Below are 21,789 nucleotides of genomic sequence, written 5' to 3'. Positions count from 1 at the left end.
GTGCCCCCCCATATCTGCAGTTCCTATAAAGTATCACACATTTCAGCCATCACAATGTACACAAATACTATTCCACCTATTATACATGCAATTTTTTCAGGTGCAGAAGTTAAAGAAGTTTAGGACTTAGAAAACAAGAGATTTTGTTGTAATGAAGTTATTTTCCTTTTGTGTAGTTTGAAATATCCATCAAAATATTTCATAGTTCCATTATAAAAGTGATGGATATAATTTAGAGGGAATAGCTCATCAAAACCTATCTACCAAGTGTCACTTTTGAAATCACTTCCAGAAACAATCCTTTCTCGATTTCTGGAACAATGTCATATGTATATGTTGAACCATATGAAAATGATGGTATTTGACTGATTTTGGCCTACAAAACCGTAATTTCATATGGCTTAACTTATTGCGATATTAGTTATTTTATTTTACAGTCTTGGCCAGTTTTGGCCTGCATCTTTCTTCCTTTTGGGGTGTGGGGAAATCACTCTGACTGGTCTAAGAATACTTTTGTGAAGGGAGCCCTGGGTACTGTAAGAATCCTTTTCCTTCTGTGCCTCTCCTTTCCAAGAGCTGCATGTGACTGTCATCTTAGCAGGAAGCTCATGTTGGTTACACATGGTCACAGGCACATGATGCCCTCACAGAGGTCATACTCAATACTTGCTACAGTAATAGAACTGTCTTCCAGATGGAGTTTGTTTACATATTTTATATTCAGAACTAACAAAATAAATTTTGCATGTGAATTTACCTTGTGTTTTTCTCTCTAAGCAAAGAAGTGGAAGTTAAAAAAAACGATTTTCTCATTCAGTCCCACAACGGTGTTAATAATGACTTAGCTGCTAAAGCATAAAAATGCCCTTCTGCTTCTCAGGGTACAGTTTAGTATTTGAATTGTGTCTCCACCTCCTGGTAGCTTGGGACCTTGAAGAAATTACTTAAATTTGCTGCATTTCAGTTTCTTTACCTGTAACATTTGAGACACTGAAGCACCTGTCATGATTGGTGTGTGTGTGATGAATATGTGTGTGTGTGTGTGTGTGTGATGAATGTGTGTGAGATGCAGGCTCTGGTTAAAGGTCAGCTCCTTCCTTCCTCTTCCCTTCCATGTCTCTCTGACATGTGTGGCGAATCCCACCCATATCTTACTCAGTGTGCATGTAGTCCATCTGTGAGTGAAAACCTCAGTGGTTAGTAAGAAGTGCTTTCATTACACAAATAAGATAGGGCAGGTATGATCTTTATTTTTCTGATGGGGAAACTGGGAACAGAGATGGTAAATAATTTGCATAAGAATAAAAAAAGAAAAACATATAAAACACTAATCTTGTTCAGAAATGCAGTAACAGTAACAGATGCACCAAATATTTATTACTGGTTCAGTGACACAGCATCTAGTGGGTTCTATAAAGCAGATACAAACAATGTGCCTGTATTTGTACAGTTAACTACTTCAGATGCCTTGTGGTTAAGAAGTTTCAACTATGTTCTAAATGACTGACTAATAGGAAATAGAACAAATGTGAAGTTTAATATTTCCTTTTTATTCAACAGTGGAAAAAGCAATAGGGGAAAGTGAGAAGGGAACTAATATTTTGGTTGAGAACTTAGACTGTGTACCAGAACTTGTGCCAAGTTACACATGTCACATCTTTTAAATTTTATAAATCTGTTAGGTAGGCATCTCCATTTTACAGATGACAAACCTGAGGCTCAGAGAAGGTAAATAACTTGCCTCAAATCATTCAGTCAATAAGAAGTAGAATTAGATTCAAACTCATATCCCGCCACTCCTAGACATTGTTGGAGAAAGTACCAATTTATAGACTTTTGGAAGGAAATGTTATCAAGAGGCTTAAATATTCAGTCTCTCTGACGCAGTTATTCTACTAATGTAAAGTTATCCTAAGAAAATAGTTTGAAATACAGAGAACAGCTTATTGAATAAAATTCTTCATTAGAGAGTTATTCATAACAGGTAGAACCTGAAATGAACCTAGTAACCAATACTGGGGAAATGGCTAAGGAAACAGTAAACTGTGGAGCTTCCATGTGATGGAATATTACACAGCTGGTAAAATAATCCTTCCCCCAAAGTTTGTAAAACAGTGAGAAAATGTTCATGTAATAAGGTTAGGTGAAAAGAACAAGATGTTAGGATATATTTTTATCTATTATATCAATTATAATAATGAATTGATGATAGTTATTAGTAATGAATTGTGATAATATACATAATAATCTCAACCATTAAAAAATATGCACAGAAAAAGAACAGGAATGCTAAACACCAAAATGCTAGCATCAATTATCTCTGGGCAATGAAATTACATTTATTACTTTTCTTATTTTAATCTTTTATTAAAATTAGTTTTATTAAAATGAATTTTTACCAAAAATTTAACATTTTTTCTGTAAGCAGATAAACTATTAAAAAACAAACAATTGTGTCTGTCTGATTCTGAAGTCCGTGTTTTCTCATCCACGCTGCATTCACTAGTGAGGTCTTGGCTCCTAATTTTATCTTCCTCGTCAGTTCCTTGGCTGTCCAGGTCCCTGTCATTGTCACAAGGAATCCGAGCAGGTGACTTGAGTGTGAACATACCCATCCAGATAGGTAATAACCGGCAGGGTCCAGGGGTAGGGAACCTTCTGGCCTCTGCTCTCACTCCTCCCTTCTCTTTTCTGACCCCAGCGCCAGCGTGGTACCTGGCATATGGCGGACCCTCAGTGAATGCTGGTTGAACGGATGAATCCTAGCCTTACTTTGTAATTTTCTCTCAGCTTTTGCCCCTGTGTTACATTCGGCTTCGAGCTCTGGTCAGCTCTAGTCTAGTTCCAACATAGTGTTCGTGAAGGCCATTCGTTGAGGGTCTGTTAATGGCCACACTCTGTCCTAGGCTCTTTATACAATGTACCATTTACTTCTTAACAGCCCTGTGAGGTGAGTGTTATTTCTTCCGTTTCATAAGCGAAGAGACTGAGACTCAGAGAGAGAGAATTAGAAGTTACAAACTGCAGAGTCAGGACAGAGATTCAGAGCCTACTCAGCGTCAAACTCCAGGGCTTGTGCTATTCAACCACCGTGTTGGTACTGATTCTTTGTGTATTGCATTTCTGATCATGACTTCAAGCCAAAAATGATTCACATGTGTATGTATATATATATATATATATATATATATATATATATATATATATATATATAGGATATCAGGAAGGGCAGAATGAACCAACTAATAAGCCAAAGGTTTATTAGTCACCCTCTAAGGGCAAGGCAGGAACAGTTAGTTGGACTTCTCCATAATTATGTATGTAAAGATATATGTGGTCCCGCATACAGTGATCATATGTTTTTTTCAAGCCCCAAATCAGGACACATGGTCTGCCAAAGAATTTTTTTTTAATATTTACTTATTTATTTATTTATTTATTTGCTTGCACCGGGCCTTAATTGCAGCAGGCGGACTTCTTTAGTTGCAGCAGGCAGGCTCCTTAGTTGTGGCATGCAAACTCCTTTTTTTTTTTTTTTAAGCAGTTAGAATATTTCTTTAAAAACAATTTTAAAAATGCAAAACATTAAGGAATTTAAAACACCATATTTTCGTTAACATAGAAAGAATTTTCCCTAGAGTTAGGCAGCCACCCCAGAACAGCATGGCAAAAGGGCATTGGTATAAAGGAAATAAAATACCGCACAAAAATCCAAAACAAAACTAAAAACATTTCAAATTCAACCCGGAAGACTAGAAGATTCCAACAACAGATTTCTGGCCACTACTGAAACATTCCAAAATCCAAGCTTCAAAGGCACCTAAATGTATCTTAAATGAAATTTTTTTAAATTAATTAATTAATTTATATTTATTTTTGGCTGTGTTGGGTCTTTGTTTCTGTGCGAGGGCTTTCTCCAGTTGCAGCAAGCGGGGGCCACTCTTCATCGCGGTGCGCGGGCCTCTCACTGTCGCGGCCTCTCTTGTTGTGGAGCACAAGCTCCAGACGCGCAGGCTCAGTAGTTGTGGCACACGGGCCTAGCTGCTCCGCAGCAATTGGGATCTTCCCAGACCAGGGCTCGAATCCGTGTCCCCTGCATTAGCAGGCAGATTCTCAACCACTGCACCACCAGGGAAGCCCCAGAAGAGATGATCTTGAAAGTCAATTACTTCTTTAAACGCCTTCGATACCTTTTCAAAAGTCTCATAAAGCGCTTGATGAAAGCAAGTCTCTTGATGGATTTTTCTAATGTTCCAGGGTATTTTCTTATTTGATAGCATATAGAGAAATATTTCAAAGTTCAGTGGAGTTAAAGCCAGCAGAAATGACCAATCAAAAGAAAATAACTATTAAAAATTTTAAATGGAATAGTTCGTATTTGTGTGTTTGTGTATATACATAGTCCGCTTTTCATCATGGGTGACATAAAAACAATATCAGAAAGAATTACTTCTAAATACAATTCAGAATTACAATTTTAACAATGTACAATAGTTTTACAATAATTCAGATTTTTGCATGATAAAATAACAGCTATGCATATTTGATAAATACACATTTTTACCTCTCATAATAGCAATAAAGATTTTAAGAAAGTTACTAAACAATATGAAAATATGTTTAACTTTCACTTAATATCTGGGCTGTTTTATTTGGGTTCTTCCAATATGGTTTGCTCATATTCTTTACCTTACTTTTTGAGGGAATTCAAGAGGATATTCATGTTTTTAAACTCTAAGATGTCCATTCCTGTCCATTCAGTACGATCCAGAAATAGTTTGGTAAGGCTATGTTTTAACATAGTGTGTATGCACAAAAGATGGATAGTGAGTAAAACTAACAGTGAAATAATCTCAGATATTTCTTCTAATGTACTTGGTTAATTTGATAATTTTTTTAAAAGGCTACCTACATTTTTCCTGGTGCCTTATCCCACCCAACAGAAACCTTGAGTTTTTCATCAAATAGAGAGGGTGTTCTATTTGTGTTTTAAAATTCACTAAGCTATATACATATGATATGTAACTATTCAAAGTATATGTATCATAATCTCTGTGGCAACCAGATGGTCTCTACACACTTATGAATGATGATTTAATTAAGCGATTCCTTCTCCCTTGTTTATTTCTCTATCCTGAATAGTGTGCATCTTCCAAAGTATGGTCATTTAGTAAAAGAAGTACCAAGTGAGCCAGAGGTACTTATATATTCCACAATATGTCACACAATAACCCTGTACAAGTCAAATTCTTTTAGATGAGATGAGAATATCCTAAAATAAATTAGAAACTCCTCTTATGTATCTTTTTCTAAGGTGAAATGAGACACTGCACAGATCAGAGGTACTATTCTATTTGTCAACAATCAACCTTTCACTCCATTTTAATATTATTTAATTCTATGGAAAAAACAAGTTTTATTGCATTCCTTTTTTAAAATGGGGGGAAAACTGTGCAAGTAAGCATGATCAAACGTCTGTTAGAGCTGGTTAATACTGATCTTATTGCCTCAAAGTCTCTCTAGTAGTGTCCAAGAAATTATGTTTAAGGTCCATCTGAAGGAAAAAAGCGCTGGAGAGGCAAGAAAGGACTTGGGTAAAAAGCTTCAGAGGATTGTAGGGAGATGGAACTTGCTGCTTAAAAAAATTACATTGAGCTCTGGAGCATCTCCATTTCTTAACACACCTTCCAAACCATTCATTGCGATAGTTTTACCCATGTTTAAAGGCTCATATTATATGCAGTTTGGGGGCTTTTATAAATTCAGAAATAAAGTAATATAAAGAGTAGAATATTGAAGGCTTCAGAGTAGGGCTATAAAAGACTCAATACTGCTAAATAAGTCCCCAAACAAAAATGTTCAGTCCACCCCGCCCCAAAACCTATGTGTAATAGAAAATGCACAGCAAGAAGCAGAGGAAAAGTATGTAGCGTGGAATAAATCACACACTGAACAGTCTAGAACCAAAGAAAAAAAAGCAAACAACGTACATATACACAAAAGCCTAAGAAGCAGCTATTCTCCTCATGTCTTTAGGTGAGTACCTCTACCCAGTAGATTATAGTTATGAAAACAACTCAGTTGTTTTTTCTTTTTAAAGTAAAAAACTGTTTCCCATCATGCTCCATTTTCTAGAATCTTTTTGATTGGTTGGTGTAAACAAAAAGCAAAGCACATAAACATGCAAGCATGCGTGCGCGTGCACACATGCACACGCACACACACACACCCACCTAAAATGTGAAAAATGCAGATATATAACTCTGGTATTAGAAATCACTTCAACTTCATACTTAGGAACTTATAGACCCTTGATTCCCCCCCCAAAATATTTTTCCTTGTCCTTATTCTTTAAATGCCCAACCACCAAAAGAAAAAAGGAAAAAAATAAAAGGCTTTAAATGCACATGTTTCAAGTCAGTGTCTTGTTAACAAAAAAGGTAGCATTTTCTTCACTTTGCATTGTTAAAGATGCAGGCATAAATCAGGGAATGTTAAGACTAGCATGTATTAAAAAAAAAAGCAATATAAACAGAGCATATATCTTTCAAAAAAGGCTAAAACACTAACAAATACAAGTCAATGCACATATTTTTAACTAGTGCAATTGTGTCTACAATGGAGTAAATTGTTATTTTGTGTGCCAGACATTGCAATACTGTTCATCTCCCTTTTATCATGCAAACATGCCAACTTTATCATTAAAAAAACCTTTATTGGGTCACATTCATGTTGCCCTCCTACCCAAATTAAGGGGGAAAAAGTCAATAAAAGAGCTCCTCACGATTTCCTAACTATGAACATAAAGCTCCTAGATAAGAGCGTATGGGCTGAATTTTCAGATTTGTATTAAAAAAATTATAATTTAGGTAGATGTCTTCCTCACGGATTACAACACAATGTGAAGTTACACTACTCTGAAATTTGTACCAGCTATACAAAAACGAAAGCAAGAGACCATGAAAAAATTATGTTCTTCGTGGCCTGAGAGCCTACACATTTTTGAGTAATTTAAAAGGGTAACTATGAGAGCCTAACATTTTTCTGTATCTCACCTCTTCTGCCTCTATCTGTAGGATTTGTAAATCAAAGTCAGTAACATCTTAGTAGCAAAGGTCTCGTCTGTCTCCCCCTCCTTCCCTCCTAACTAATCCTACTCAATTTTCTCTCATCTTCCTGAGCATTTTCCATGAACAGCATTGCAAGTTGGTTTAAAAAAAAAAAAAAGGAAAGAAGAAAAAGAAAATTTTACAAGGGTTTTGTTGTTTAATTATTTACTGGTGGAATCACTCCACCAGGAATTTGATTTCATTGGCTAGCAGTTGGTTCATGTTGAATAGGCCCCCCGGGAGCTTGGTGAGCAGCTCTCGCTCCGTGGTTTCAGGGTCGCTGTCAACAGAGCTGGAACTTGCGCTCATGTTGTCGACAGCAGTGTTGGCTGGGGGACCCAGCTCCTGCTCACTAGTCTCACTGGCCATGGACACCGCGGAGAGCAGGGACACACGCCAGGTGAGCCGGCCAGAGGGCAGAAGGGAGGCGGCATAGTCCGCCATGATACCAGCTACATCCAGATTACAAGCCTTATCAAAGGCTATGAAACCTACATTTGCATTGGCCTCTCAGACGCAGAAGGAGCCGTTGTCTTTCATCAACAGGTCAATGCCACACACATCCATTCCCAGGATATTAGACACCTGGATAGCTAGCTGTTTCCCTTGTTCACTCAAGGAGCACATCATCCGTACACCACCTAGTGAACAGTTGCTTTGCATCCCCCCATCTGTTGAACAGCGTAACATGGTGCCAACCGCACGGCCTCCCACAACAATGACACGTACATCCCTTCCATGAGACTCTTTAACATACTTCTGAAACAGGTATGGAGCTTCATGGCGAATAAGATGGCTTAGATCAGCCAAATGGTGCTTATCGCGAGCCAAGAAAACTGCTTTGCCTCTATGACCCCGTGTATTCTTCACTACCATTTGGAACTCCGGTACTTCAGCTTCATCAATCATTTTAGCAAAATTTTCATGACCACCATAAGAGAAAGTATCTGGCAGAGGAACACCATGACCTGCCAACTCTTGAAACTTCCAGAACTTATTACCACAGTTCAGGATGGCTTGAGGTCGGTTCACCAACCTGCATCCCATCTTCTCTAGATGGCGCAAAACAGTAATGTCACTATCACTTTGCACCCAAGGGGTTGGTACTCTCACTACCGCCACCTGAGGGTAAGCAGTAATTAGTTCTCCTTTGGTACGAAGACCCAGGTTTCCTTGCTCAGTTGTTAGCACCACCTCATGCATCACCACAGCCCTAAAGTCCAGTTCCTCCTCACAACATTTGGCCTTTAACGCTCGTAAGATCTCTTTTTGAGGATAGTCTTCCCTGATTCGACGATCTGTCAAAAACCACAACTTGGCGGCCACAGAGCTACACATCTTGATCTGCCTGTTCTTCCTTTTCTGGGATTACTTCCTCCTGAATATAGACTCTTTCTAGGAATGTAGGAGCTCTCACAGAGTCTGAAATCTGTAGTGCAGGCTGGCAGGAAGGGCAGGTGAGAACTCTAGGGCCAAAGCTTCAGTCCTCTGCTGAAAAATCTCCCAGGCATGCAAACTCTTAGTTGCAGCATGCATGTGGGATCTAGTTCCCGACCGGGGATCAAACCGGGGTCCCCTGCATTGGGAGCTCGGAGTCTTAACCACTGCGCCACCAGGGAAATCCCTGCCAAAGAATTTTTAAAGAATTATTCATTTTTTACATGGAAAGAATAGATGAATCCATTATGTATATGTATCTGTGTGTATGCATATATGTATATACATATACACATAAATAAATATATTTCATGAACACAGAAATAAATAAATGTCTGATAGGACTTGTGAAAATTTCTGAGGTTGAGTCTGGGCTTAACAGAAATAATGCTGTGATTAATAGAGTTGCTGGTATGGGCCCAGGAGGCAAAATCTGTGGCCCACATGGCTCACATTTGCCATCTCAAGATCATGTACTTGTCAGTTTTATAAAACTTATATGTTACATCACATGTATCATTTCTACTAATGCAGGTATGATGAGAACAGAATAGGTGTTCTCAAAAGAGATGGAACTCAAAAAATTGGGGATTGAAGATCACAATGCATCATCCAAAAACACCAGCAGAGGAAGAAAGCTACCTATGTTGATTATTTGACACTGTAAAGTATCATATAATAAAAGTCACCTTTTTTAAAAAATTTATTTTATTTATTTATTTTTGGCTGCGTTGGGTTTTCATTGCTGTGCATGGGCTTTCTCTAGTTGCGGTGAGCGGGGTCTACTCTTCATTGTGGTGCACAGGCTTCTCATTGCAATGGCTTCTCTTTGTTGCAGAGCACAGGCTCTAGGCGCACGGGGTTCAGTAGTTGCAGCACGTGGGCTCAGTAGTTGTGGCTCGTGGGCTCTAGAGAGCAGGCTCAGTAGTTGTGGTGCACGGGCTTAGTTGCTCCACAGCATGTGGGATCTTCCTGGACCAGGGCTCGAACCTGTGTCCCCTGCATTGGCAAGTGGATTCTTAACCACTGTGCCACCAGGGAAGTCCAAAAGTCACTTTTCTTAGTAGAACAAAACCAGAACTTCCAAGGTGAAGAGTGGAAAGAGACTCTCCTTGATTGAGTCAGAGACTCTGTTCCTGAGACGCACTTTTGCATCGAAGTCTCATTAATTCTTGCTGCTGCCACTGTGCCCTCCACAAGAACTGCTCTCCCCAGCTGTGGCCTAAAAGTCCCCCTATGATTCTCTGAGGCACAGCTGACACAAAGCTGACGGTTCAAAAAGACTTTACCAAAGGTCGATGGATTACAAAAGAGAAATAAAAAGATATACCATAATTTGAGTACTCCTAATCAGATAGAGCTTATCTCCGGAGTTCATAGGCCCCATCCTTCCTTACATGGAATTCTGCAGAAATGGAAAGGCCTCTCCTGGGTCCTTTCTACTGATTTCTAGCCTACCCCCAATGAGGGCAGAAATTAGCTTAATATACACCATTTGGGAGTGCCCCGACACCTAACCCAATGGAGAGCACCTGAGTTCCCCATCCTGCCACAGATCTGGATTCTTATGTGATGACATGCATTTCCCTTCAGGACTGACTCTGGGGGTGATCATGCCAGGGCAGTCCTACCTCAACCTAGTAATGCAGGAGCCACCAAATACACAGGACAAAAGGTAAAAGTTCATGGTAACAAGGCGGGGGTCATTTGCAAATTGAAGTTAGTCTAGAAACTAAGTAGGAAAGATACCAGGAGCTTTGGTTTATATACAAAATAATTATCAGGACATAGGTTAAATAAGAAGAAATGGCAGTATTCTGATTTAAGAAGTAGTCTTCTAATTTTTACTTGTACATTCAATTGAGTTTAATTAAATCTTTGTGTTATTTTTCATCGGTCTTTCTTGGATTTCAGATAGAGTAACCACCATCCTGGTTTACCTAGGACTGAGAAGTTCCTAAACTCAGGACTTTCTGTGTTAAAAGCAACAGTGCTGGTCGAACCAGGAGAGCTGTCACTCTGATTACAGCCCTGACTGAGAACCTACTTAAACTATGAACTCTCTTCCAAGGAAGAGGCAAATACACTTGATATTTTGTGTAAAGTTTCATGAACTACCTGAAACCCACTTGTGAAGCCCCAGATGTTCATGGAGCCTGGGTTAAGAAATCCAGACTTATATAAATACATTTTGGATTTTTATGTAAACTTATTTAAATCTTTATTTCCTGAAGTAAAATCATACTTTATGCAAAGGGTCAAATCCAATTACCTTTTTGAGATTTTATATTATTTTATTTTATTTATTTATTTATTTTTGGCCACGTGGCATGTGGGATCTTAGTTCCCCAGCCAGGGATTGAACCCAGGCCCACTACAGTGGAAGTGCAGAGTCCTAACCACTGGACCACCGGGGAACCCCTAGATTTTATATAATTTTAAATCAAGATTTACTTTGGTGTTTTTCCTTTTCAGTCATATCTAGAGACCGTGTTGGAAAATATCAAGAATAGAGGAAGAACAAGAAGATTTACCTGATGTTGAGAAGTGGCTGGAAGGGTTCAGAAACTTGAGAGAAGAATTTGAAAAATATGACCCAGAAAAAATAGGTAAGGTAAATGTGTTTTAAGAATCATACTAGGCCCACATTTAATTATTTTGTACTTAAGAATAGTTCAGATTAAAAATAATACAGATTCACTGTGGAAAAATTAGAACCTACAGGAAAGTACGACCAAGAAAATATACATCACCTAATAATTCCATTACTTGGTGACCATCACCATTATCATATTGGTATATTTCTTTCTTTAAAAAAAAAAAAATTTATTTATTTATTTTTGGCTGTGTTGGGTCTTCGTTGCTGCGCGTGGGCTTTAGTTGCGGCGAGCGGGGGCTACTCTTCATTGCGGTGCATAGGCTGCTCACTGCGGTGGCTTCTCTTGTTGCAGAGCACGGGCTCTAGGCACGCGGGCTTCAGTAGTTGTGGCACGCGGGCTCAGTAGTTGTGGTGCATGGGCTTAGTTGCTCTGCAGCATGTGGGCTCTTCCAGGACCAGGACTCGAACCCGTGTCCCCGGCATTGGCAGGCGGATTCTTAACCACTGCTGCACCAGGGAAGTCCCCATGTTGGTATATTTCTATCAAGTCCTTTAAAAAGTAAACAAATAAATAAAACAAAAATTAGGGTCAGCCCCAATTACTTTTATTTGTGAACATAGTTACTATTACATTGTGAATATTTCAACAAACCATTAACTAGAATTTTCACATGAATTTTAGTCTGCTCAAGATTTTATCAAATGACATACCGTAAAAAAACTTATTTTTTTCTACTTTACTCTCAACACTCTATGCTCCAATATTTCGCTTCTTGTCACCAAATGTGTGTGGGTTTTTTCCACACCAACCAATTCTCCAATTCTCTGTGGGTGCCACCAACTGGGTGTCCTGTGATTTAATTCAATTCTGCTACCTGGAGATAGCATCAGAGCCCTCAAGTTACAGGCTTAGTCTCACAAGAATGCCTTTCCCCACTCCAGACACCAAGTGCAAGTCCAGGTTGTCACCTGCGCTTCGGACAAACTGGTCATGAATCGGAGGTTCCCATGACCCCTCCTCAGGTTCAAGAATTTGGTAGAATGGCGAACAGACCTCGGGAAAACAGGTTACTTACTAGATTACTACTTTATTATAAAAGGCTACAACTCAGGAATAGGCAGATGAAAGAAATGCAGAAGATAATGTATGGGGGAGGGGTTCGGAGCTTCCATGCCCCACTGGGTATGCCACCCTCTCAGCACCTCCATGTTTTCACCAACCCAGAAGCTCTCCAAACCCTGTGCTTTAGGGATTTTTATGGAGGCTTTATCACATGGGCATAATGGATTATTAACTCAATCTCCAGCCCCCGCTCCACCGAAGATGGGGTGGGGCAGGGCTGAGCAGCCCAAGCTTCTAATCATGGCTTGGTCTTTCTGGAGACCAGCCCCCATCTAGGAGCCCAGCAAGAGTTGCCTCATTAGAACAGAAGACATTCGTATCACTCAGGACATTCCAAGAATTAGGTTCATCAGGGGCCCTGGGTCAGGAACTGGGGTCAAAGACCATATATTGGAACAAAAGATGCTCCTAGCACTTTTATCACTTAGGAAATTACAAAGGCTGTGGAAGCTCTGGCCAGGAACCAGGGATAAAGACCAAAATATGTGTTTCTTATTATATCACATCACAATTCTCCAACTAGTGTTCGGCATGTAAGTTATTACCAGTTATTCACTATTATATTTAATAGTTCAATGAATATGCATCAATTTTTGTGTATTTATTTCTTTAGGGCAAAAAAATTGTGAATATCTTTAGGAATATTGCCAAAATTGCTCTTTAGAAATTCCAATTCACATTCTTACTAACACTATACACCAGCATTAGCTTCCCTGGCCTACATTGGGTGTATTAGTTATCTATTGCTGTATAACAAGTAACCCCCCTCCACCCCAATTTGTCAGCTGAAAACAGTAAGCATTTGTTATCTCTGAGTTTCAATTGGTCAGGAAGCTGGGCTGGGTGTCTCTGGCTCAGAGGCTCTCATGAGACACAGTTCAGCTGTCAGCCAGAGCTGCTGAATGAAGCCTCAACCCGGGGAGGATCCACTTCCAAGTTCAGGCACTGGCCGTTAACCAGACACATTCATTCCTTGTGATGTAGGCCACTCCACAGGGCAGCTCACAACACAGCAGCTGGCCTCCCTCAGAGCAAGCAAGCAAGACAGAGAAAGTACCCAAGAACGAAGCCTCAGTCTTTTGACAACCTCATTTTGGAAGTAATGTCCCATGATGTTGCCATATTCTGTTTGTTACAGCAAGTCACTGAGTCCAGCCCACGTTCAAGGGGAGGGCATTATACAAGGGCACGCACACCAAGATCTGGAGACTATCACAATATTTTCATTTTGATAAAGCTTTGCCAAAACTAACAACTCAATTTTATTTTACTTTGCTTACATTTGATTACCTGTATAGTTGAACACATTTTTTTTTCGAAGTTAATATTTTATCTAGTAAGCTAATGTTTATTGAGCATTTTCAATTAGCCAGACACTGAACTAAGCATTTTATGTACATTTTTTCATGCAGTCTTCCCAACAATCCAATAATGTAGGCAGTATTATTAATCCCATTTTACAGATGAGGAAACTGAGACAGATTTTTTTTTTTTTGTTATCAAAGATTATATAACTGGTAAGGAAGCTCCATAGTCCATGCCCTTAACTAGTCTTGTCTTATATGCTTCTCATGCCCATGTATGTATTTGTACTTTATACATATGTATATATCCATAAATAATATATACAACTTCATTTTAAAATTACACATACATATCATACTGTACAAATAGTTTTGAATTTTTTTCGCTGAACATTGCTTTTTTTTTTTTTTTTTTTTTTTTTAGTTGTGGCTCACGGGCCTAGTTGCTCTGCGGCATGCGGGATCCTCCCAGAGCAGGGATCGAACCCGTGTGCCCTGCATTGGCAGGCAGACTCTCAACCACTGCACCACCAGGGAAGCCCTGAACATTGCTTTTGAGATTTATCCAAGTGGATACATGCAAATACATTAGTTCAGCCATTTTGGCTACTGTGTAGTATCCTGTGGTGTGAACGAATCATTTATTTATTTAGCTCATTTCCTATTTTTTTAAAACATATTCACATGGGTATTATTTATTAGAGATTTTAAAGATAATGGTTTATCTTATAGGTTATTTGCAGCGTTTTGATTTCTACTTATTTGTATCAATGTTCTCATAAGGGAAGGTTAGTTTCAATTTCTTCACATTAGAGGTAATGCTACACTGAACAGCTTTCTATACATTTTCTTGAGCACATTTTCAAGACTTTCTCCAGGGTAGACACCTCAAATGGAATCATTGTCCAAAATCGTTGTGCAATTTAGCCAACGGCAATGTATAAAATTTTCTGCTTTGCCTATATCCTTGCTGTGTTAGTTTGCTAGGGCTGACATAATAAAATACCACAGTCTGGGTAGCTTAAACAGCAGATATTTATTTTCTCATAATTCTGGAGGCTGGAAGTCAAAGATCAAAGTGTCTTCAGGGTTGGTTTCTTCTGTGGCCTCTCTCCTTGGCTTGCAGATAGCTGTCTTCTCCCTGTGATGTCATTTGGTCTTCCGTCTGTGAGAGTCTGTGTCCTAATTTCTTCTTATAAGGACACCAGTTATATTGGATTAGGGCCCAACCTAACAACCTCATTTTACCTAAATTACCTCTTTAAAGATGCTCTTTCCAAATAGACACATTCTGAGGCGCTGAGGGCTAGGACATCAACATCATCATATGAATTTTTATTTTTTTTATTTTTTAAAATTTTTATTTACTTATTATTTTTGTTTGTATTGGGTCTTCATTGCTGCGTGCGGGCCCTCCCCAGTTGCGGCGAGCGGGGTCTCCTCCTCATTGCGGCACGCGGGCCTCTCAACGGGGTGGCTTCTCTTGTTGCGGAGCCAGGCTCCAGGCGCGCGGGCCCCAGGAGATGCAGCGCGTGGGCTCAGCAGCTGCAGCTCACGGGCTCCAGAGCGCAGGCCCAGCAGCCGTGGTGCACGGGCCCAGTCGCTCCGCGGCATGCGGGATCCTCCCGGACCAGGGCTCGAACCCGTGTCCCCTGCATCGGCAGGCGGACTCCCAACCACTGCGCCACCGGGGAAGCCCCATCATATGAATTTTGGAAGGACACAATTCAGTCCCTAACACTTGCAATACTTGGGTCTATCAATCTCAATGGTTTCTAAAATCAATTTAATGGTTGTAAATGGTATTGTGTCATTTAACCTGTATTGACATGTCTATTTTCCATACTAGACAGTAGTTCTTGAAGCTAGGGCCTTTGTCTTACTGATCTTTGTGACCCCACTGGGCAACGCATAATTGGCATTTAGTAAATACTTAGCATTTGAATTACATTTTTAAATCAACTTGAAGACATAGAAGCTAGTAGGTTCTGCAGGCTTAGCCTGGTTAGAATTCTTATTTTCTTCTAAGTTGTTTTTATTAATTTCTTAAAATTCTATTAAATTTCTTAAGTTGTTTTTTTTAATTTCAAGATTCATAAGGTACATAGTTGTCATTCATGTAAATAATTCCCTGTCTTGATTATCCAGTTTGCATCTTATCAAGGAGTTCTGCTTTCTTCTTCTTTTACTGTGAGTCTCTGAAAAGCATTTCCCTGATTTTTAGAAATCTCAAGAAGCCTAGGCAAGGTGGGGACACAGTAAACAAAACGCAAAGTCAACCTAATTTGCTTTGGTTTTTAGTTCTGCCAAAGGTATGAATCAGTTGAGTTAAATGAAGATTGAGAATGAACCTAGAGATTAAGTTATCAACTGGAAAAGATAACTTGATTTAAGTGTTGAGAATTTGTTTGTATATATTCTTTCATCATTTTATGAATGACATTATTTTATAAAATTTTAAATTAAGTTAGTCTTAAATATACAGGTTCTAATTAGAAAGAAATAATCTTTCACTAAAAAATTTCACAGCTGCCTTCCTATTTCTGGATGTTTTAGCAGGGAATGAGCTCTCCCTCTTCTGGACTGTTGTAGCACCTTATATGTAGTTGTTATCTTGTATAAATGACTATTAACATGGAGTTTTAATTCTCCAGTTGTAATATAAACCCCAAGAAGATAGTCACTATGACTTTACAGCCCTATTGTGTCTTATACGTACACAGTAGATACTCTAAAAAAATATGCTAAATGCAGTCCCCAAATTGTTCCCCACCATCCTCCCCATGACTCTTAACAAGAAGAAAAAATTAAAAAACCCAGACCTACGATTTATATGGCAACTCTGTAAGTAGCAGTGTGTGATTCTCTATCTCTCTCTTTCATTCTCTCGGAGGTTGGAAAGAAAGATTTCAGTCCTGAAAAAGTTTGACTTACATCTGCAGGAGGAATATTCAGACAATTTCCTGTAGAGATACAACCTTGTAAATAGTCCCAATGGCATTAATTATTTGGATCTTCTGAGAAATGTGCAGGATCACAATGATGAAGGAAGGGATCACACGCAAAATCCTCCCTAAGCCCATCCACGTGCTCCATATTGTTACTTCCTTTCTTCTAATCCACTAAGTCCTACCAGACTACTGATAAACTTTCAAGGAGACTCAGCTCCTTAGGTTCCTCACCTTTGTGGTGCTATGTCTTCCTGGAGACTTTGAATTGTGGACAAGGGGCAGTCTGGTCCATAGATGGTCCACGAGAAGTTGGCCTTTAGGAACAAAGGTGTTAACATGAAACTACTCTGCGTTGTTACTAAAATTATTAGTATTATTATAACAATGACTTTCATGGAAGGATCAGTCTGCCTTCGCTAGCTGAGGAGGTTACCACAGTGCATGGGAGGATACAGAAGTGCTAATCTGGTCTGACTCACTCCTTAATTTTCCCAATGCCACACTTTATTTTTAGCTTTGGTCTTCTGCAGCACTTGACCTTTTGCCTGTATAGAGCAATGTACTGTGGAGCTCAAACCCATAAGCCTCCCTGTCCCATGCAATGTAGGGCATGTATGTGTTAGATATGCCTTCTTTGGAAGATCTGCAATCCAGAATGGTCTTTTAGGACAAAGCAAAATGGTTTATATTCACACACACACAGAGATACTCATGCACGCACACCTCTTTGGTAACATTGCCTTGCATGTCTAGGGACTTCCCTGGTGGCCCAGTGGTTAAGACTGTGTGCTTCCACTGCAGGGGGCACGGGTTTGATCCCTGGTTGGGGAACTAAGATCCTACATGCCGTGAGGTGCAGGGGTGAGGGGCAAAAAAATTAAAAAAAAAACCAAAAAACATTGCCTTGCGTGTCTAGTAAGACAATGTTTTTTCTTTTACATCTCTTCTGCCATCTGCTGCAAAAGATTAGTATAATCCTAACATTCATGAAAATATTTTTGAAATGTGGATAAGGCTCTTATACCAAAATATGCATCCCACTTGTTTTATTTTATTTTATTTTATTTTTTAACATCTTTATTGGAGTATAATTGCTTTACAATGTTGTGTTAGTTTCTGCTGTATAACACAGTGAATCAGCTATACGTATACATATATCCCCATATCTCCTCCCTCTTGCGTCTCCCTCCCACCCTCCCCATCCCACCCTCTAGGTGGTCACAAAGCACCAAGCTGATCTCCCTGTGCTATGCGGCTGCTTCCCACTTGTTTTAGAACAACAAAAACTTAGAAGCTTTTCCCTTCAAAAATAGAAGAGTAGTTAAATAAATCATGGAATATCCATACAATGAGCTACCATGCAGCCTTTAAAAATGACTTCCTGGGCTTCCCTGGTGGCGCAGTGGTTAAGAATCCACCTGCCAATTCCGGGGGCACGGGTTCGAGCCCTGGTCCGGGAAGATCCCACATGACGCGGAGCAACTAAGCCCGTGCGCCACAACTACTGAGCCTGCGCTCTAGAGCCTGCGAGCCACAACTTTGAGCTCGCATGCCACAACTACTGAAGCCCACATGCCTAGAGCCCATGCTCCGCAACAAGAGAAGCCACCGCAATGAGAAGCGTACGCACCGCAAGGAAGAGTAGCCCCCGCTCATCTCAACTAGAGAAAGACCGCGCACAGCAGCGAAGACCCAACACAGCCAAAAATAAGTAAATATTTTAAAAAATGATTTCCCTGGAAAAGCTCCTTCTCCGTGCTTCCACTGCCTTCTGTATGCCCCCTTATGGTAGAACGTATTGCTTTTTAGTGTAATTGCTGATTTCCTTACCCATGAGAGCTGGGTCTATGTCTGTCATGTCCACTATTTTGTTCTGTACCAGAGTGTAGGCACTCATTAAGTGGTGAAAAATAGACCGTGACCATATCTGGCAGATAAGTATCACGTGGTTAATAGAAGTTTTCTCTGAGTGATTGAATATTGGATGGTTTAACATTTCCTCTTTCTTCTTATACTAAAACAAAAATTTTTATTGAGGTAAAAACATAATATTGATTTTACCATCTCAACCATTTTTAAGTGTACGTTTCAGTAGTGTTAATTATATTCACACTGTTGTGCAACAGATCTCTAGAACTTTTTCATCTTGCAAAACTGAAACTCCGTACCCACTGAACACTGATTCCTCCTCCCCTCTGACGCCAGGACTTTTCTACTTTCTGTTTCTATGATTTTTGCTGCTTTAGATACTTCATATGAGAGGAATCGTACGGTATTTGTCCTTTTGCGATTGTCTTATTTTGCTTAGCATAATGTCCTCGAGGTTCATCCATGGTAAATCAAATTTTTGATATGAATTCTATTACCTCTGTAACCAGAAAAGAAGTTTTGCAGAGACTCATAGAAGCTAGAATAACTCTAGAACTTATCGAGACCAATTTCCCCCACCCCTAACTTTACTTTTTCTAGACGAGAGACCCAGAAATAGAAAAGTAACTCGTTCAACGTTAAACGTTAAATAACGGCAAAAGTGAGCCCAACAAATATAAAAATAAGTGACAGAGGTAAATGTTTAGTCCTTTCACACAATTTACAGCCCTTTTAATGCTTTTATTTTCTCCTCTGTATTTAGCTGTTTAAAAACAATTGTGTCTTCTAATATTCCATTTCATCTTTGAAACAAAATCATCTGCCCAGGTTATTTCTTTGTTCAGGAAGTACCCAGCACTTTGTTGGGGATCGTGCTTCAGTTTTGTTTGTAAAACGCATTCCACGCATGGTCAAGACTTTCCATTCTGGGCATGGGACTCCTGTTGGCAGGAGAACGGATTTTTTTAGGTCAATGGGGGAATTTGATTCCTGAGCCGCACAAATCTAATGGGGTGGAGTCACCAGCAGAGTACCAGAGATATTTCAGTTCAGCTGCTTGCTATTATGTAGCATTCTCTCTTCCTAGTCTGAAAGAGAAAAATGTCCGTAGTTATAATTTATCAAATAATTGCCAAAGAAGAGCCTCTTTTTCTTAGTGCCCAAATTAATTAATTAGTTCAAGGAACATGTATTATGAGTTTACCATGTCCACTACTGTCATTTAGAGACACTTTAATACACATATATCCTGAGATGATAAAAAAAAAAAAGAATCAGTGATTTTTAGAGCTAAGGGTTAAGGGCTGTTAGCAATCACATAGTCAATTTTTTGACTTTTTATTTATGGGAAACTGAAGCCCAGAGAGGGACTCAGAGTCAAACAGCTAGTTAGTAACGTTCTAGAACTGAGAGGCCTGCTTCTGGCTTCCTGGCCGGGGTTCTGGGCAGTGCTCCCAAGAACAGTACATCCATCACGGAGGATGTCACACAATCCCGGATCGTATGTGGGCTTTGTTTGAAGAGGGACACGGAGAATCTCACTCAGCTTGCCTTTTTATTAACAGTTGTTTTTTTTTTTTTTTCCCCCTAATTAACTTGTCAGCATGATTTTCAGTCTTAATACCTGCCCTGGTTTTGAATCATGAGGAGAAAACTCTGGAGATTTCCAGCCCGAAGTGATGTCAAGCTTGACAGTGTGTTCCAACCCTGAGGGATTATTTTTTCTGCTCTCCAAGAGAGAGAACCAGGAAAGGAAATTCCAAACCTCACCTGAGACTGGGCCCTGTGATATATCATGCATGTCCTTTGGTTGATGTCAAAGGATGACTAAAATCTGCTCTGAGAGGGGCCTTTGGCTTGGTGCTTTCAGTTTTGTTTACGACTGGAAGGTAGGAGTTCTTCTCTAAGTGTGAGGTTACAGTACATTCTGGCAATCTTTCTAACAGAAACACAACATTTTACCTGTTAGGATTTGAGGGAGAGGGGCCTCTTCAATGTTTTACTGTGATTCTCCCACAGCATCCTCTGAAGCACGGTGAAAATGACTTCAGGAATTTTTTTGGTAAAGACTGCTTCACACTTTGTACTACTTGATGACTTTGTGAATATATATTACTGATATGAAACTTAGTGGATATATGTACAAATAAACGATCATAATTCTCAGAAATGTAGGAAAAAATTATGTCATTATGATACCTTGTTCTGTAGAGTTCCAAAAGTCGAAATAATATTCTTTGGACAAAAAGTACCCCAAACTGGGCTTCCCTGGTGGCACAGTGGTTAAGAATCCGCCTGCCAATGCAGGGGACACGGGGTTCGAGCCCTGGTCTGGGAAGATCCCACATGCCGCGGAGCAACTAAGCCCGTACGCCACAACTACTGAACCCACGAGCCACAACTACTGAAGCCCACGCGCCTAGAGCCCGTGCTCTGCAAGAAGAGAAGCCACCACAAGGAGAAGCCTGCGCACCGCAATGAAGAGTAGCCCCCACTCGCTGCAACTAGGGAAAGCCTGCTCGCAGCAATGAAGACCCAAAGCAGCCAAAAATAAATAAATGAATAAATAAATTAAAAAGAAAAAAAAAACCCTGCTCCCCCTTCTGCTTTTCCTGTCTGGGCATCTGTCCAAGTCATGTAACTAGAAAGCATCCTAGACTCCCCATTCTTCCTCATCTCACATTTAAAGTCACCAAGGATAGAGTCTGATCGTCTCCCTCATCTCTGCCTTCACTCAGGCGCCGTGTTGTCACTGTGTCATCTTGCCTCAATGGCAGCAGTAGCCTCCTAGCTGGCCTTCCTGCCTCAGCCTGGAGGCCTCCACACTGCTGGATGTATGATGCTTCTAAACTGCAAATGTAATTGTGTTGCTTCCCTGTTCAAAATCAATGACTCCCCACTGATTTAAGAACAAATTTAAAACCTTTTGATTTAGTATGCCAGGTCTTGCATTATCTGGATATACGTTCCTCTCTAGCCTCATCTCCTTTCACTCCCACATCCACCCTCCCTCTCAGCCACTCCAAACCAGATGTAAGTTCTAAAATGTAGTGTGTGCTTTCTTACCTCCACTTCTCTCCATGTGCTGTTCTTGAAATACTCTCCCATCCCTCCCCTTTTTTCTAGTTAGCTCATTCTCATCCTTTAAATTCAGTTTAAGTGTCACCTCCTCCAGGAAGACTTCTTGGATCCTTCCATCTGATTTAGACACCCTGCTCCATGTTCCTGTAACTCTCTCATAAAACTCACTACATACTCTATTATAATTGTGTCTAAATTGCAAACTCCTTAAAGACTGAATTCATTTTTGGCTTGGTCTATTTATATTGGATTTACAAATTTTACTTTAATTTTTCCAATTAATGGAGCATATTTATCTAGAGCACAGGTGATTATG

At 39.8% G+C, this 21,789-nt stretch overlaps 1 protein-coding gene, 1 long non-coding RNA gene and 1 other non-coding gene across 3 annotated transcripts; all 3 read right to left on the bottom strand.

Annotated features, from left to right (window-relative positions):
* Positions 1–7,286: 7,286 nt before the first annotated feature.
* LOC118887952 (beta-citrylglutamate synthase B-like) lies at positions 7,287–8,447 on the bottom strand. Its single transcript, XM_036838883.1, is given in 1 exon segment — positions 7,287–8,447. A coding segment is annotated over 1 exon segment (1,161 nt).
* A 2,443-nt stretch (positions 8,448–10,890) lies between these two features.
* TRNAG-UCC lies at positions 10,891–10,963 on the bottom strand. Its single transcript has one exon. It is a non-coding gene; the product is annotated as a tRNA-Gly (tRNA).
* Positions 10,964–11,660: 697 nt separating this feature from the next.
* Positions 11,661–17,336, bottom strand: LOC118887758. Its single transcript, XR_005018147.1, has 3 exons — positions 17,247–17,336; positions 16,755–16,837; positions 11,661–11,695 (listed from the first exon to the last, which is right to left on the bottom strand). It is a non-coding gene; the product is annotated as an uncharacterized LOC118887758 (long non-coding RNA).
* Between the last annotated feature and the right edge of the window lie 4,453 nt (positions 17,337–21,789).

This window comes from Balaenoptera musculus, chromosome 21, assembly GCF_009873245.2.
Source record: "Balaenoptera musculus isolate JJ_BM4_2016_0621 chromosome 21, mBalMus1.pri.v3, whole genome shotgun sequence".
NCBI lineage: Eukaryota > Metazoa > Chordata > Mammalia > Artiodactyla > Balaenopteridae > Balaenoptera > Balaenoptera musculus.
The sequence above is the reverse complement of the archived record's forward strand: the minus strand, read 5'-3'. Positions and strand labels throughout refer to the sequence as shown.